The sequence below is a fragment of the Nansenia antarctica genome (genome assembly GCF_963989245.1).
Source record: "Nansenia antarctica genome assembly, chromosome: 5".
Taxonomy (NCBI): domain Eukaryota; kingdom Metazoa; phylum Chordata; class Actinopteri; order Argentiniformes; family Microstomatidae; genus Nansenia; species Nansenia antarctica.
The window spans coordinates 41,498,039-41,517,541 of record NC_137690.1 but is presented as its reverse complement, the minus strand read 5'-3'; the positions used below and the strand labels follow the sequence as shown (position 1 = coordinate 41,517,541).

Sequence of the window (19,503 nt, the reverse complement as noted above, 5' to 3'; positions counted from 1 at the left end):
ATTCTCCCACATCACCTTCCAACCTCTTCCTCATCTGTGACCTCCCCTCAATGTGATTGGCTTGCACCTCACCTGAGGGCGTGGCTATTACCTGTCTATAAAAATCCCTGTTGTCTGTCTTGAGCTCACTTTTCTGAGGGCCCTTTCACTGCCAGAGTTGTTATGACATGCTTGTAAAACTGTTCTCCTTTTGCAAAAGACAATTAATAGTTGCTTATCCTAGCTGAGCCTGTAAGCTTTCATTGTGAGAGATCAGGTAATTCAGTAATGCACCACCTGAATTCCATACAAAATTCACTAAACATTTGAAGACACAAATACGAGATGTTGTTATGGTAGCGTGTTTTTGGATGGCAAACAGCGCTGCGTCACAAGACCTGAGATCCCAGACTGCTTTCTTTAGCTGGTATCAGAATGAGTGTATAGAATTCATTTCTTTTCCCAGAGGTCTTAATATTGTGCATCAGGAAGCCAAGCACTCCTGAGGCCGAGGGAGAAAGAAAGGCTTGCTTCATGTTTCAACTGTCACCTATCGTTAATTTGTTATACAATACTTAATAATAATAATAATAATAATAATACATTTATTTTATAAGGCGCCTTTCATGGCACTCAAGGTCGCCGTACAACACAGTTACAAAAATACAGTCAAACAGTTAAAAAATGACAATCAAACAATTACAAATTACAATATAAAAAGCAGCAGCAGCAGGGCATTCAATAGTCGGGAGGGTGGCTCAGAGATAAGCCTGCCTGAAGAGGTGTGTTTTGATGTGTGTTTTGAATGGGTTTATGGTGTCAATGTTCCTAATGTCGGGGGGGAGGGAGTTCCAGAGGCGAGGGGCAGAGCGGCTGAAAGCTCTTGCCCCCATGGTGGACAGACGGGCAGGGGGGACAGTGAGGTTGATGGCGGAGGCTGACCTGAGGGACCGGGTGGGAATGTTGAGGTGGAGGAGGTCGGACAGGTAAGGGGGGGCGAGGTTGTGGATGGCTTTGAATGTGTAGAGGAGGATTTTGTAGTCAATGCGTAGTTTAATGGGAAGCCAATGGAGTTGTTGTAGAACGGGGGTGATGTGACTGGTGACAGGGGTTCTGGTGATTATACGGGCAGCAGCATTCTGGACCAGTTGGAGCTTATGAAGGAGTTTGTGTGGGAGACCAAAGAGAAGGGAGTTGCAGTAGTCTAAGCGGGAGGTGACTAGAGAGTGGACCAGGATAGCAGCGCTGTTGGGAGTGAGTGACGGGCGGAGGCGGTTGATATTCCGAAGGTGAAAGTAGGCAGACCGGATGGTGTTGTTGATATGGGTATGGAAAGATAGGGTGCTGTCGAGGACGACACCCAGACTCTTAACCTGAGGGGAGGGAGAAACTAAGGAGTTGTCGATAGAGAGGGTGAAACTGGGTTGCTTGGTGAGGGAGGATTTGGAGCCAATGAGTGCTATCTCGGTTTTGTTGCTGTTAAGTTTGAGAAAGTGGGAGGGGAACCAGGATTTGATTTCCTGTAGGCAGGCACAGAGGGAAGAGGGTGGGAAGGTGGATGAGGGTTTGGAGGAGACATAGAGCTGGGTGTCGTCTGCATAACAGTGAAACTGTATGTTGTGTTTACGGAATATTTGACCGAGTGGGAGGAGGTAGATGATGAATAGGATGGGGCCAAGGACAGAGCCCTGGGGAACACCAGAGGAGAGGGGGGAGGTATGGGATGAGAATGATTTTAACTGGATGAATTGAGTGCGACCAGAGAGATATGAATGGAACCAGTCCAGGGGAGAGCCGGATATGCCAATGGAGGCTAGTCGGTCGAGGAGGATGGAATGGGAGATGGTGTCAAAGGCTGCGGTCAGATCAAGGAGGATGAGAATGGATAAATGTCCAGAGTCAGCTGCCATCAAGAGGTCGTTTGTGATTTTAATGAGGGCTGTTTCTGTACTGTGACGGGGGCGGAAACCGGATTGGAATTGTTCATAGAGGTTATTGTTATAGAGGTGGGCCTGAATCTGTGATGCGACAACTTTTTCCAGAATTTTTGAGATAAATGGCAGATTAGAGATTGGGCGGAGGTTATTGAAAATGTTGGGGTCTAGACCAGGTTTCTTCAGTAGGGGTGTAACAGCAGCAGATTTGAGCGGGGAAGGGACGGAACCAGAGGTGAGAGAGGAGTGGATGATGGCTGTTATCAGGGGTAGAAGAGAGGGAAGGGAGGCTATAACCAGGGAGGATGGCAGGGGATCAAGTTGGCAGGTAGAAGGCTTGGATGTCTGGATAAGTTTTGTTAAGTCAGTCGCTGAGGGGAGTTGAAAGCAGGAGAGAGGTAGGGAGAGGGGGGGATTGGGAACAAAAGGAGGCGGACGACTAGACGTGTGAGGGGTCAGTTGCTGGTGGATGGACGAAATTTTAGAGTCGAAAAATGCCATTATGGAGTTACAGTGGTCAGTGGAGTAGAAGTGAGGTGGAAGGAGATCAGGGGGGCGGAGAGAATTGTTGATCACTGAAAATAGGGCCCTGGTATTCCCAGCACTAGAACAGATTTTTTCTGCAAAGAATTCGGATTTGGCGGATGAAATGGCGTCTTTATAAAGGAGGATGTGAGCATGGTACATTTGTTTATGGACAGTGAGTCCAGTTCTATTGAAAAGACGCTCCAGCTGACGACCTTTGGCCTTCAGCTGGCGCAGGTGGGGGGAGAACCAGGGGGCAGAGTGGGGGAAAGAGACAGGCCGGGTTTTAACAGTGGCAAGTGAGTTGAGCAGAGATTTAAGACCATCGTTATACAAATCAACCAACTGATCCGGGGTGTATGGGGGGGTGATAATGGAGAGATTATCAATGCCAATTGAGAGGTCAGCTAGGTTGATATTTCTGATGTTGCGGAAGGATATGACGCGAGATTGCTTGGTTTTGGACAATGTTAGACATAGCTTAAAGGAGACAAGTTTGTGGTCAGAGATGGGGAGGTCGGCAGCAGAGCAATTTTGAGGAGTGACACCTGAACAGCAGACTAAGTCCAAAGTATGACCTTTACAGTGGGTGGGGAAGTCAATATATTGAGTGAGACCAAAACTGTCCAGGCATGAGATGAAGTCCTTAGTAGAAGCAAGATTCTTATTGTCCAAATGAATATTAATGTATATAATAATGTGTACTTACCCTTTCATCCATACTACAGTATTATCTTGAGTTCAATCCCCGGCCCAAGTCGTACCAAAGACTATAAAAATGGTACCCGATGCCTCCCTGCTTGGCACTCAGCATTAAGGGTTGGATTGGGGGGGTAAGACCCTGCGACATACCAGCCGTGTCCAGGGGGGTGTACTTGAACATCAAGCCGCCTCACTCTACGGAAACAGGAGATAGGCTCCTGCCCCCTAAGGGCTGTTAGGCTTGAGAGAACCATCGGTCTCAAAGCTACCCTTTCATCCATGCTACAGTATATCTACATACTAGGGTATATCTACAGCACCAAACCATCAGCTGTCAGAGAGTAATGTTACAGATTCCTATCATACTAGCCTATAGCTTGGGTTCCTATTTCAGACAAAACACTGCTCGTTTTATTGGTTTTATCTTTACTTCTTTGGTCTCTCAGCTCCAGTCTTATGTGTCGGAGGTTGTGTTGCTTTTTCAGAATTAAAAATACTCCACTAGCTCACCCCAAAGACGTATTCAACAGAAGCGTTCATGTGACGAGTCCTCGCAAGAATGTCATAGCAGATGGAAAATGGAGAGCCCTCTGATGAATACAACTTACCATCCTAATATTTAATGGACGTTTTTGATAACTATGCCAAGCTAGTAGATCCTGTCCTCTAGTTACAGAGAAGGGTCGGGGTTTCACAACAACACATGATCACTGAAAGCCAAATGCACGTCGTTTACTTAAAATAACATGGTGAATGAAAGGTTATGTTTGACCAATCACGACAAGGCAATAACAGAGTAGCCTGCATTAATTTCTTAATAAATAAAATAATTGTATCCACCATCAGTAATTGCATGATTACATGTTGCAGTCCTACTTTGAGACCCACTCAAAACAATTCTGGTGAATTGAAAAAAAAACATGTTAATGCTTGTAATTGCACATCACGAGCATCAGGCGATGTCATGGGGCACTGTTGACAATTTTTTTTTTTTTTACAAATGTCTCTAAATCAGGGAACCAATACCCATGTACCAACAGAGCCATGTCTTCTGAAGAACACAGTCATAGGTAAACATGTTGGTGAAATATAATCATTGTCAATGATTCACCAGCGGTGCCTCAGGAAGTCCCTGAAGGTCATTATGGACCCAGCACCCCCCCCCCCCCCCCCCCCAGCACACCCACCCACCAGCCTGCTCTCCCTGCTACCCTCAGGCAGGATGTACAGGAGCCTAAGAACACGCAACAGATTGAAGAACAGATTTTTTTCCTCAGGCCATAAGACTGCTAAATAAATAACACACACACACACACACACACAAACATACACACTCTGACACGACCACCCCCCTTGCACACACCCCTTGTACACCATACATGCACATCACCCCCCTTGCACACCATACTCTAGACGCACACCACACACAAGCAAACGTGCGCACAAACACACACACACACACACACACACACACATACACATTAATATACACACAAGTGCTATCCAACTCCTGTGCAACTTTCTTCTAAATGGCTATCTTGAGTGTATAATTGTTTTTCTTACCTTAAATGTATACAATTCAATAACTTTATCTCATTTTTCATATATTTTCCTTTGCCTCTTATATGTTGTTATTATATTCTATATGTCTAGGTTACTTATTAATATTTACAGTATATGCACCCAAGGAGGAGACCCCCCCAGCGAAAGTATCTCACATGATTATACTTATATATTATATATTATATATATGTATAACCGGAGTGACAAACAAACATCTTGAATCTTGAAATGTTATCCATATATCCAGTATATCCATATATAAATGTTATCCATATATCCAGTATATCCATATATAAATGTTATCCATATCCAGTATATCCATATATAAATGTTATCCATATATCCAGTATATCCATATATAAATGTTATCCATATATACAGTATATCCATATATAAATGTTATCCATATATCCAGTATATCCATATATACAGTATATCCATATATAAATGTTATCCATATCCAGTATATCCATATATAAATGTTATCCATATATCCAGTATATCCATATATAAATGTTATCCATATATACAGTATATCCATATATAAATGTTATCCATATCCAGTATATCCATATATAAATGTTATCCATATATACAGTATATCCATATATAAATGTTATCCATATATACAGTATATCCATGTATAAATGTTATCCATATATACAGTATATCCATATATAAATGTTATCCATATACAGTATATCCATATATAAATGTTATCCATATATCCAGTATATCCATATATAAATGTTATCCATATATACAGTATATCCATATACAGTACTGGCCTGTGTTATGCGGCCCATAACTGGCACCCTATAACAGCAACAGCAGTGTCCCTCCTACTCCTCTAGCCCCTGTCTGTCACCTCCAGATTAATGCTGCCACTGGATTACCACCTACTGCTGGCCCGGTGTGAAGTGTCCTCCGCCTCACTCTTCCATCACATGACCATCTAGCTCCCCGGCATTCCCCTCTGGATCCCCTCCTCACCTGGGGCCTCATTTATAAAGCTTGCGTACGGCCAAAAAGGTGCGTAAGCAAATTTTACCGCAATTTTGGGATTTATAAAAACTGTGCTGTAAAAAACTGTGTGTAAAAACTCTAGGCTACGCACACTGTGATCCATGCGTACGCATAGAAACTGGAGAAATGTCAACTGCGACTCCGCTGGCAGAAGGATGACACAGGAGAAACGCTTTGAAATGGATTCCACCAACATAAATTGAAATATTACCTCACATATTATATATACAGTATGTGCACCCTGCACATATCTTATTCTGCCTTGTCCTGTACCCATCATACATATATCTTTACTGTATGTATCATATTGATATTCATGCAAATATATTTACTTTTTATATTCATATTCATTGCACATAGCGTGAGGCTGGACAAGTTGAGCACCATTCCCGATTCATTGTTCCAGAGTGCCGAATATTATTTATGATAATACATTTCATAACATTCAAGTATTGTTTAATAATTACAGATTCAATTAAATATGTTTCCCGATTAAACTGTACAAGTGGCTGGCGGCAGTATTCTGGATGAGCTGCAGAGGTCTGATGGCGGAGGCAGGGAGACTTGTGCTCACTGCAGCCTACTAAGTAGCATTACTCCTGATACACTCTCTCAACGGACTGGCGTTGCTTTTCCTCTTCCTCCTCAACAACCTGACCATTCATCAAAAAAGCTCTCTCACTCCATGAGTGAAATGGGTCAGCAGAGCTTTTGAAGAGACTAGAAGGTCTAGAACCTCTTTCCTGTATACTGTATATTAAATTGGTTTCATTCAATCAAGCCACTTATTATTTCTTGATCTTTTTTTGCCAATGCTTTTTGCCCCCCAAATGTCTCTGAAATCAAATCAAATCAAATAAAAACCTGAAAAACAAGATGAACCAACACATGCATTTGCAAGGAGATGATTGCTTTTTCATGGCACTGCAAAACAGTACTCATACAGAACAGTATTGTATACATTCATACAGAACAGTATAGTATACATTCATACATGTATAGTATAGTATACATTCATACATGTATAGTACAGTATACATTCATACATGTATAGTATAGTATACATTCATACATGTATAGTACAGTATACATTCATACATGTATAGTATAGTATACATTCATACATGTATAGTATAGTATACATTCATACATGTATAGTATAGTATACATTCATACATGTATAGTATAGTATAGTATACATTCATACAGAACAATATAGTATAGTATACATTCATGTTATGAATATGTACTATACTATACTGTACATGTATGAATGTATACTATACTGTACATGTATGAATGCATACTATACTGTACATATATTACAGGTGCAACTCAAAAAATTAGAATATCGTGCAAAAGTTCATTTATTTCAGTAATTCAACTGAAAGGGTTAAACTTAGATATGATATAGACTCATTACATGCAAAGCGAGATATTTAAAGCCTTTATTTGTTATACATTTGATGATTATGGCTTACAGTTTATGAAAACCCCAAATTAAATATCTCAGACATTTTAATATTACATGAAATCAATAAGAAAATGATTTTAAATACAGAAATGTCAGCCCTCTGAAAAGTATAATCATGGATATGTACAATGCAATGAGTCTATATAATATTTAAGTTTAACCCTTTAAGTTGAATTACTGAAATGAATGAACTTTTGCACAATATTCTAATTTTTTGAGTTGCACCTGTATATTATGTGCATGGTTTTCACCTGAGGTTACATCTGGCGGGTAAGATGGTGAGTGAGCATTTGACTGTGGCACAAAGTAAAATGAAGAGGTTGTTTGATCGCCGGACTGAACCACGAGTGTTCTGTCCTGGGGACCAAGTGTTGGCGTTATTGCCTATTCCTGGTTCGCCATTCCAGGCAAAATGTACTGGTCCCTATTCTGTTATACGGCAGGTTTCGGAACATAATTATTTGATTGATACTCCTAACCGTAAAAAGTCTACACAACTTTGTCACATAAACTTGTTCAAATGTTATTACTCTCGTTTACCTAAGCCCGGAGAACATGCGGTCTTGGAGGTGAAGCCTGTTGTATTGACCACAGTAAATCGGGACTCCATCTCCATCCACTCCTATGGTGGCAGCAGGGTGGGAGGAGGATGTGAGTGGGCCTGGAGACGGTGTCTTGCGTCCTCGGGTTAAGAATTCAGAGACGTTGGCTGATTTATCAGTTATCTGTTTGGCCATTTGACTGAGGAAAACTGTAGAGAGTTAGAGGGGTTGCTTGTTGCGTTTCCCTCATTGTTTTCTGATACCACTTCCTGTACCCACGTTGGGGAGGCAAAGCCGATTCGTCAACGGTTCTATCGAGTCCCTCTGGAGAAACGCCACCGCATGGATACTGAGGTTCAGTATCTAATAGATAATGGACTGGCTGTTCCTCCAAACTCCAGTTGGGCATCACCATGTTTTTTGGTAGGAAAACCAGACACGACAGTTCTGTACAGACTATCGAAAAGTTAACAATGTGACTAAACCTGACTCATTTCCATTTCCTTCAGGGGGTTGCAGGGCTGGAGGGCTGTGTGGTTTACCTTGATGATGTTGTGGTGTATAGCAACATGTGGGAGCAACATATCGAACGTATCCATTCACTGTTTGTACGACTCAGGGCAGCTAACCTCACTATTAATTTGGCAACGTGTGAATTTGCAAGAGCGACCGTCACGTATTTGGGGAAGGCGGTAGGACAAGGGCAGGTCCGGCCGGTGAGTGCCAAGGTCCGTCGTATTGAACGGTTTCCAGCCCCCACCTCGAAGACAGAGCTTAGACGTTTCTTAGGGATGGTGGGTTATTACTGCAATTTCTGTTCTAACTTTTCCACAGTGGTCGCCCCTTTGACTGATCTGTTAAAGTTGAGGGCTAAGTTTGAATGGTCTCCAGGATGCCAGTAAGCGTTGGAACAAGTAAAGATGCTGTTGAGTACAGCTCCTCTCCTGGCGGCACCTCATTTGGATCACCCGTTCCAGTTGCAAGTGGGCGCTAGTCATGTTGGGGCTGGGGGCGTTCTATTGCACACTGACGATCAGGGGGTAGATAGGCCGGTCAGTTTCTTTTCTAGAAAGTTTAATTTTCACAATTTAATTTCATAATTAACTGAATTATTCTACCATTGAGAAAGAGGCATTGGCACTGGTTTAGGCTCTGCAGTATTTTGATGTTTATGTGGGAGGGGGGTCCCATCCAGTGGTCGTTTATTCAGATCATAACCCCCTGACCTTTTTGCATTCTCTGCAGAGTCTAAGCCAGCCCCTTATGAGGTGGACGTTGTTTCTGCAGCCGTATAACATCACTATTAGGCACATACGAGGCGTGGACAACGTCATCGCTGATGCGTGCTCCGCAGGGTCTGGGTGAGTCAATGCTGCCGGTCTAAAACTCTTGTCCTAAATCTCTCTTTCTCTTGCTCCTCCCTCCTTAAATAGAGCTTTTCCCGGTACCAGGAATTGCTGGAGGGTGGGCAGGTTGTAGGGGAGGTTGGGATTTGATGGTCAGGCTGTGTGGCGGAGATCACCAGTTTCCTTTGTGCCGGTTGGTCATATTGCCACAAATTATTGTTATTATTTGTATTTTTGATTAATCTAGTTTTTAAATTATTCTGTAATCTGGGAACAGAATTTGCAGAGACCTTTTTAGTAGGCCTCTGTTTTAAGGGGGGGATGTGACGATCCACACTTGAATCTATAGTGGGCGCTATTGCATCTGTTGTCCTGTGTGGTCTACTCTTCTCTCTTTGTTCCAGATGGGCTCAGATGTGGATGATTATCCTATTATTATCCTATCCGATTCATGGACTATCTCTCTTCCTCATTGACCCGCAGCCGTTTTGTTATGTTATCATTTTCATGCTATTTTCCATTCAACATTTACATTAATTAATGATTTTCTTGATTAAATATATTATTATTGTCAACCATGTGTGGTCTCCCTTTTTGTTACCTTGTTTGAGCCAGGCAAGCATAACAGTTTAAAAAAAAGATGGATATATTTCCAAATATAACATTTGAGTTCAATTATGAATGGTCATCAGACCTCTTCATTATCTTCCCGCGGGGGCTCGTGAGCCCTGCGGCCTCGTCCCTACGACCAAATCACAGCCATGCTGATATTCAGTATAACAGCACTCCCTCTCGTGTGATATTGCTTAAATATCTATCATTCTGCAGACCCCTGGCATTAGATACTACATGGACCCAGCTTTTGATCTGGTCCAACATACTGATAGCCTCCAGGAATCCTGACCACCAGCAAATACAATTACAATTTCACACGTAGAGTTGACTTGACACCCAAGAAGCTCTGTTTAATGAAAAAGAATTGCTAACCCAACTTGCAATGTGCTGCTTATGGTACTTCCTTACTAGGAGTGTCCTCCAGTGGCCAGTTTGTTTTGGGAGATGGTGCCCTCTAACCTCTCTGAGATGTTTGAGATGAATGTGCCTTATTTGCCCATTGCACACATCCTTAAACGACCTATCCGATCTGGGCTTGCCTCTGATCAAATGGACTGCACTTATATAGCGCCTTTCTCCAAAGCGCTTTACACCGGCCTCTCATTCACCCATTCACACACCAATGGCGGCAAGCTACCATGCAAGGCGCCGGCCCGCTCACTGGCAGCAATTTGGGGTTCAGTGTCTTTGCCTAAGGACACTTCGACATGTGGCCAGCCGGGGCTCGAATCGCGATCTGCCAACCTTGCGATCATTAGACGGCGGCTCTACCTCCTGCACCACAGCCGCCCCGGCCCCGGATCAAAATGCGAGGGTTTATAAGCAGGGCGAAGGAGTTAACGTTAGTGATGTGGAACTCGATCTCTGTTAACCTCCAAGACCTTTTAGAATAGCCACCCGGCGGTGCGGACGGCCTGGATCCCAGGGGAGGAGGGTGGGGTCGTCACTTTAGTTTTTTGTTTTTCTGCTGTTTTGTGGACACACAAAAAAAATTTCTCTCATTGTTTGTTTGGGTACAGCCTACCTATCTCAGGGTGGTGTCTCCCCTCCACCGGCACGCTGACAGTCCTCCGGAGCAGCTTGGTCCGATCGGACCGGCGCTCCCGCATCAGTAGAGGGTGAACCTGTAGAGAACAGAGGGAACCAGAACAGTTGAGAGTCAAGTTCATGTAGAAACCACTTTGGGCTCTCTCCACTGCAGACCTTTAACTCTTCCTAAACACTCACACTTTTATACAGTAGATCACTTTGACACCAAACCCACACTTTGCTTCAATATTTCTTTACTAAATTATGTTTAAAAAAAAAAAAATTATATGGCATTCTGAACTTTTGTGGTCTTTGGATTTTAGAATCTTTCCTTTATTCTTTGATTTTGTTCCCATCTGACGTATGGTAACCATGAACAAGACCTTCTTTCACTGGAGACACTGGGCCTCCCCATCTTCCACCGTAGACTGAAGACCCATCTCTTCAGGCTACACCTGAACTGTCCCTCCTGAAGACCCATTTCTTCAGGCTACACCTGAACTGTCCCTCCTGAAGACCTCTATCTCTTCAGGCTACACCTTAACTGTCCCTCCTGAGACAGTTAAGGTGTCCCAAGATGGCCGCGCGCTTAGACGCTGCAGCTGGGGGGGCTACCACACTGGTGTTTCATTGTGTTTTTAAGTACATTTGTATGTTCACTTTTTTTTTAGTACTTACATTTACATTTAAATTTGTGGCATTTAGCAGACGCCTTATTCCAAAGCGACTTACAATCAATACATTTGAATACTAAGCATGTGAATCAGCAGTCCACTATTCGTTGCAGGAAGAGTACTCTAGCTCGGGCCCGGGGCCACTGATAGAAGGAAAAACCTTCTCCCTATTATCGCCTTCTACTAAAACTTTTTATTTTTTAATATATATATTTTTTACTTTTTTGTATTACTGGAGAAACTGAGAAACAGTACAAGGGGGGCAATAGAAGTTCTTAGGGACACAGTAGAGGGGAAAGCGGGTGTCTTTAGGAGACGTAGTGGTGAGGGTCAGAAGATGTCTCAGGAGGAGCAGTTAAGATGTAACCTGAAGAGATGGGTCTTCAGTCTACGACGGAAGATGGGTAGTGACTCTGCCGTTCTGACAGCCGTGGGGAGCTCATTCCACCAGCGGGGAGCCAGTGTTGTGAAGAGACGTGATCGGGCAGCCCGACTGCTGTGTAGAGGAGGTGGGGCCAGTCGGCCAGCCGAGGTGGAGGAACGGAGTGAGCGGGCAGGGGTTTGGGGGGTTACCATTTCCTTCAGGTAGGCAGGGGCTGTCCCTTTAGCTGCCTGGTATGCAAGCACCAGGGTCTTGAATCTGATGCGAGCTGCTATCGGGAGCCAGTGCAGGGTGCGAAGGAGAGGGGTGACATGCGAGTATTTGGGGAGGTTGAATACCAGCCGGGCAGCAGCATTCTGGATGAGCTGCAGGGGTCTAATGGCTGAAGCGGGGAGCCCAGCCAGGAGTACATTACAGTAATCCAGGCGGGAGATGACCAGTGCCTGGGTCAAGAGTTGCGCTGCCTCTCTGGTAAGGAATGGTCGTATCCTTCTGATGTTGTAGAGGAGGAATCTGCAGGAGCGAGCCGTTGCTGCAATGTTCTCCGCACAGGATAGTCGGTTATCCAGGATCACTCCAAGGTTCTTGGCTGTCAGGGAGGGGGTTACAGTAGAGTTCTCCACTGTGATGGAGAAGTCTTGGAGAGGGCAGGCTTTCCCGGGGATGAAGAGGAGCTCGGTCTTGTTAAGATTGAGCTTGAGATGGTGGTCAGCCATCCAAGTTGAAATGTCAGCGAGACATGCTGAGATACGGGTTGCCACGTGTACATCAGACGGGGGGAAGGACAGGAAGAGTTGAGTGTCGTCTGCGTAGCTGTGGTAGGAGAGCCCATGTGAAGAGATTACCGAGCCAAGAGACTTGGTGTAGAGGGAGAAGAGTAGGGGCCCTAGGACGGAACCCTGGGGAACTCCAGTGGAGAGGGTTCGTGGAGAAGATAGCGATTCTCTCCAGGTCACCTGGTAGGAGCGGCCCGCCAGGTAGGAAGAAAACCAGGAGTGTGCGGTGCCAGAGATGCCCAGGTCTGAGAGGATGGAGAGAAGGATCTGGTGATTGACTGTGTCGAAGGCAGCAGACAGGTAGTACTTATAGGGAACAGTTGTGTATATAGTACCTACAGCAGGCTCGACTTATTAGAAGTCGGCACGCAAAACGACAAGATAGTTACGGCGGAGTTCCTGGAGCAATTCAGGATTAACAAGGACATCGGCCGGCTACCGGGAGAGCCCTGGTTCACAGTCCCCTCCCTGAGGCGTAAACGCCGGCGCCAAGACCGTAGGAAACGACGTGGCCGCTGGGGAGGCCTGCTAGCAAGATTAAGACGCAGCCCAAACAAACCAGCTTTACCAAGTATTTTCCTCTCCAACGTCAGATCCCTGACGAACAAGATGGATGAACTGAGACTAAAGGTTGCTAAAAACAACATCGTAGGGGATAGCTGTGTGATTATTATTATTTTTTTATAAATTTATTTTTCAGATTTTATCCCTTTTTCACCCAATTTGGTAGCCAATTGAACCCAACCTAGCATCCAATTATCCCCTGCCTATTGCATAGGATCCGCCGCACGACCCGTGGCCGGCAGTCCCAGAGGAGGCCGCCAGGCAGACTAGCTGACTGGCTCCTCGAGCCCAGCACCGTTATTCCGGCACCTAGGGGGCGGTGTTGCGCGACGGATCCTTGTCCGGAAATACTCCTATACCCGCCCTCGGGAGCGGCCGCCCAATATGTCGCTCCCCGTGTGTGCCCCAGCCATATCCGGATCTGGCGAGCTGGGATTCGAACCCAGTCCCCGGTGGGCAGCATGCACTAGTGGCCAGTGCTTAGACCGCTACACCACCGTGGGGCTGTGTGATTATTCTGACCGAAACCTGGCTAAATGACAACATTGTGGACGCAGCTGTTAGCTTGGAGGGGCGCACGCTACATCGCGCTGACCGAACGGAGCTTAGCGGGAAGTCAAGAGGAGGTGGGATCGACGAAGGATAGCTGGTGCTTAAACACGAAAACTGTAAGTAGCCACTGCTCCCCAGACCTGGAATACTTGACTGTTAAATGCCGACCCACATACCTCCCGAGGGAGTTTAACGCGGTGCTAATAACATGTGTGTATATAGCGCCTAGCGCAGACAGCAGCCTAGCATTGGCGCGACTATATGAAGTCATCAGTGGCCAACAAAGCACTGATCCACAGGCTATTCACATCATAGCGGGGGACTTCAATCATGTCGACCTGAAGGCAGTACTACCCAAGTTCTATCAGCAAGTGAAATGTGCAACGAGAGGAGAAAAAACACTGGATAAGGTATACACCAACATCAAACGTGCTTACAAGGCTAGTCCGCTAGCTCATCTAGGCATGTCTGACCATGTGTCAATCCTCCTGATTCCTGCATACACTACAATGGGGAAAAGTGCTCCCATCACCACTAAGACTGTCAGAACCTGGCCAGAAGGGTCCGCTCCACTGCAGATCTGCCTAAATGACACCCTATGGCAGGAATATGAGCATGAGGACCTGGAACAGTACACGTCGTCGGTTCTGAACCACATAGTGAACTGCACCAACTCAGTCACCGTGGACAAACGGGTCCGGGTCTACCCCAACACGAAGCCATGGATGACTGGGAAGGTCCAAAAACTGATCAACGAGAGGGACAACGCCTTCTTCGCAGGGAAGAGCACACCGCTGTACAGCTCCACCAGGGCCAACCTAAAGCATCAAAGCGGCCAAGGCAGAGCACAGAGAGAAGATTGAGGAATGCCTCCTGAGCAACGACTCCCGGCGGATGTGGCAGGGGGTTCAGCAGATGACAAACTTCAGAGCCAACAGGCTCACAGCCGCAGAGGACGACCCCCTGCTGGCGGGAAAGCTGAACACCTTCTACGCCCGGTTCGACGAGGGGCGAACGGAGGTAACCGCAACACAAACACCACTCTCTCCAGCTCTCAGCAGCCTCACCCTCACAGAGCATGAAGTGAGACGCGTACTGAAGGCGGTGGACCCCAGGAAAGCCTCGGGGCCGGATGGCGTCCTGGGACGGGTGCTGAGAGACTGCGCCGACCAGCTGGCCGGGGTTTTCACCAACATCTTTAACCAGTCCCTGTCCCAGGCCACCGTCCCACCCTGCCTGAAAACCTCAACTATCATCCCTGTCCCGAAGAAAAGCACGGTGAGCTGCCTAAACGACTACCGCCCGGTGGCACTCACACCAATCATCATGAAGTGCTTCGAGAAACTAGTCCGGGCCCACATACTCACACGCCTCCCGCCCAACCTGGATCCATACCAGTTCGCCTACAGAGCCCACAGGTCCACAGAGGACGCCATCGCGACGACTCTCCACGCCACTCTATCCCACCTGGAGAGGGGAAACAGCTACGCGAGACTGCTCTTCGTGGACTTCAGCTCCGCCTTCAACACCATCCTTCCAGACAGGCTAGTGACCAAACTACTAGACCTGGGTCTATCACACTCTATATGTGCGTGGATCAAGGACTTCCTGACCGACCGCCCCCAGAGGGTGCGGGTGGGCCCCCACACCTCCACAGCCCTCAGCCTCAGCACTGGGTCCCCCCAGGGCTGCGTGCTAAGCCCCATCCTCTACAACCTCTACACCCACGACTTCACCCCCGTCCACCCCAGCAACTACATCGTAAAGTTTGCAGACGACACCACCGTGGTGGGATGTATCTCGGGGGGGGACAAGGCGGCGTACAGGGATGAGGTAGAGCAACTGAGCAAGCTGTGCAAGGTTAACAACCTGCTGCTGAACAAGTCAAAGACCCAGGAATTCATCGTAGACTTCAGGAGGAAAAAGTCCGAGATCCAGCCCCTGCTCATCGACGGAGAGAGCGTGGAGAGAGTCTCAACCCTCCGATTCCTGGGACATCACATGCGGGATGACCTGACCTGGAAGGACAACACAAAAGGCACCATCAAGAGGGCACAACAGCGGCTATACACCCTGAGATGCCTCAGGAAAGAACACAACAAGCAGGAGATACTGGTGGCCTTCTACCGCGGCGCAGTGGAGAGCATCCTCACCTACGGCATCTGCAACTGGTTCTACAGCTGCACAACAGCGGAGAGAAATGCGCTACAGAGAGTCGTGAGAACAGCACAGAAGATCACCGGCGCCCCCCTCCCCTCTCTGGAAGAGCTGTACAACACACGCTGTCTCAGGAAGGCCTCCAAGATCTCCAGGGACCCGACCCACCCTGGGCACGTACACTTTATCAGGCTGCCCTCGAAAAGGAGGTACAGGATCCCGGCCGCTAAGACAAACAGACTGAAGAACTGCTTCTACCACAGGGCCGTCCAGGCCCTGAACACAGCAAAGACCTAAGTTCTGGGCCCTGGACAGTCTGGACGGATTGTATGGCAGCTGCTGGACTGAAAAAATCAGGTGTAGTGCTGAGGCACAAACATGTACATTTCAAGCCTGCAAACTGTGACACTTTAAATAACGTGAAAAAATACTATTGTGCAATATGACAACCCTAGTTGACTATCTGTGCAGTATAGTACAGTGGATTGTGTACATAGCCTTTATTTATGTAAACCAGCTCCTTACCTTCTTGTGATTTTATTCTTTTTCTAAAAGTGTTTTTTTTTCCCCTTTCCTAACACCAGGGGAGCCACCCCTCCTAAATTTCGTTGTTTGGTACCTGTACTGTAGCAATGACAATAAAGTCCATTCATTCATTCATTCATTCATCTACTACCCTCCTGTATTGTTTCCCCAGTGTCAAATTAAATAAAAAATAATCTTCCTTCTTCTAGCACGACGACTGCCAATGGCTCCAGGCCTGAGCATAGTTGACTTTTTCCTGCTATGACCAGTGGATAGATGATTCACTTACTTAGCCAAATGTATTCTGTTGTAAGTCGCTTTGGATAAAATGCCAAATGGCCCAAAATATAAATGTAAATGTAAATGCATTTCTGTAGAATACAGATGATAAAGTTGTGTGCATTGTATTGATGTTGTATTTCATTCACAACCATTTCAAAACTCTCTAAAACGCCATACTTAAACTCTAATCTAGTGTATACTAGTCTCACATATTCAGTCTCATCTCTCTTGCAGTTGATTTTCCATTAAGTGTGTCAGTATTTCTGTGGTTGGTCCAGTGTTAAATGACTCAGGTGTAACTGATCTTGAATGACTAGTGTACTGCATACAGCTAGTGTGTAGGAGCTTGTTCTAGGGAGTCAAATGGTGCTCAGTGGTGAGCAGTGTTTGTTTTAGCTCAGTGAATTGCCAAGCCAACTTACAGTTAGGTCCATATACAGTTAGGTCCGTAAATATCAGCTAAAATTACAAAAAGTCTGTCTGTGTCAGAATATATATGGACCTAACTGTATATTTGGACACAGACAGAACTTTGGTTATTTTAGCTGTTTACCAAAACATCTTCAAGTTACAGTTATATAATGAATATGGGCTTAAAGTGCAGACTCTCAGCTTTAAGGTAAGGGTATTCACATCCAAATTGAAGGAAGGGTTTAGGAATTACAGCTCTTTAATATGGAGCTCCCTCTTTTTCAAGGGACCAAAAGTAATTGGACAATTGACTCAAAAGCTGTTTCATGGGCCAGTGTGGGCTATTCCTTCATTATTTCTTTATCAATTAAGCAGGTAAAAGGTCTGAGTTGATTCCAAGTGTGGCATTTGCATTTGGAAGCTGTTGCTGTATACGCACAACATGCAGTCAACGGACCTCTCAATGCAAGTGAAACAGGCCATCCTTAGGCTGCAAAAACAACCAAAGAAGACATCAGAGAGATAGCGGGAACATTAGTAGTGGCCAAATTAACTGTTTGGTACATTCTGGGGGAAAAAGAACGCACTGGTGAGCTCGGCACCACAAAAACATCTGGACGTCCATGGAAGACAAGAGTGGTGGATGATCACAGGATCCTTTACATGGTAAAGAAAAAACCCTTCACAACATCCAGCCAAGTGAAGAACAGTCTCCAGGAGGTAGGCATATCATTATCCAAGTGTACCATAAAGGGAAGACTTCACACGAACAAATACAGAGGGTTCACCACAAGATGCAAGCCATTCATAAGCCTCAAGAATAGAAAGGCCAGATTAGACTTTGCCAAAAAAACATCTAAAAAAGCCAGCCCTGTTCTGGAACAGCATTCTTTGGACAGATGAGACTAACATCAACCTGTATCAGAATTATGGGAAGAAAAAGGTATGGAGAAAGCTTGGAATGGCACATGATCCGATGCATACCACATCATCTGTAAAAAAATAATAAATACAATTGGAGGTAGTGTGATGACATGGACATGCATGGCTTCCAATGGCACTGGCTCACTAGTGTTTATTGATGATGTGACAGAAGACAGAACCAGACGGATTTATTCTGAAGTGTTTAGGGATATTCTGTCTGCTCAGATTCAGACAAATTCAGCAAAGTTGATTGTATGGCGTTTCACAATACAGATGGACAATGACCCAAAACATACTGCGTAAGCAACCCAGGATTTTTTAAGGCAAAGAAGTGGAATATTCTGCAATGGCTGAGTCAATCACCTGATCTCACCCGATCGAGCATGCATTTCACTTGCTGAAGACAAAACTAAAGGCAGATAGACCCACGAACAAACAACAACTAAAGACAGCTGCAGTAAAGGCCTGGCAAAGCATCACAAAGGAGGAAACCCAGCATTTGGTGATGTCCATGGGTTCCAGACTTCAGGCAGTCATTGCCTGCAAAGGATTCTCGACAAAGTATTACATTTTATTTATGATTATGTTAATTTGTCCAATTACTTTTGAGCTCCTGAAAATAGGGGACTGTGTATAAAAATGGTTGCAATGGTTGCAATGGTGTCACGTGAGTGGTTGACGAGAATGGCGGCGTGAGGAAGAGCTGCGCCTATCCCTGCTCAAAATTTGTTGTAAAACTCGACAAAGAGCCCACATTTTTACGTTGTTATCTTGTTAAACATCCAGTGTAATAATGCACAAACTAAGAAGCGGCACGGGTGCGCCTAAAGATGACTCCGGCCGAGACGAAGCGAACGAGAGCACTAGTCAAACTCACGACCCAGCTAGTACAGCCACACGTGAAGCCACCGTCCCTGGGGATGTACTCAGAGAGCTAGCCAAAATCACCGCACTAATCATGACCCACGATAAGAAGCTGGAGGCTATTCGGGTTACAACAAGTGCCACTGACAACAAACTGACTGAAATCGTCAACCGCATTTCTCAAGTTGAGAGCCGGCTATCCTTCCTGGAGGAGTAGGGCTGCAACTAACGATTATTTTGGTAGTCGACTAATCTGTCGATTATTTTTCGATTAGTCGTGTGGCTTTTCGCTGCGCGTAAATGGCGACGCAGAAGCATAAATCCGGCTTAACTAGCTATCTAACCTAACGTTACGCCAAGCTACAGCTGCTCACAGAGCTAGTTGACTGGCTAGCTAGCATTGCTGGCTAGACTACAGACAGCTCACGTTAGTAGGCTACGCTTGGCGCTGTTTATCTTACAGACAGCTCGCTGGTGGACTCAACATAATTGAAATAGCATTCACTTATCAAGCATCATTCATGATCATCCACCATGACTACCTGGTATTTTAATAGCGACCACCCCTCACTTCATTTCATCTCGCGTTCTCCTGGCTTCAACATGGAAAACCCCTGCTACGTAACGTTACATACAAGCGCCTCTGTCTGTCACATG

General features: G+C 45.6%; 1 protein-coding gene across 1 annotated transcript in view; it reads right to left on the bottom strand.

The window, feature by feature from the left end:
* Window positions 1-19,503, bottom strand: part of syngap1a (synaptic Ras GTPase activating protein 1a) — a gene marked incomplete at both ends in the record, with an annotated part of 173,778 nt that overhangs the window by 69,271 nt on the left and 85,004 nt on the right. Inside the window, one exon of the mRNA XM_080531626.1 lies at window positions 10,731-10,830. Coding sequence (XP_080387752.1) covers window positions 10,731-10,830 — 100 coding nt within the window. The remainder of the gene's footprint in view (window positions 1-10,730; window positions 10,831-19,503) is intronic.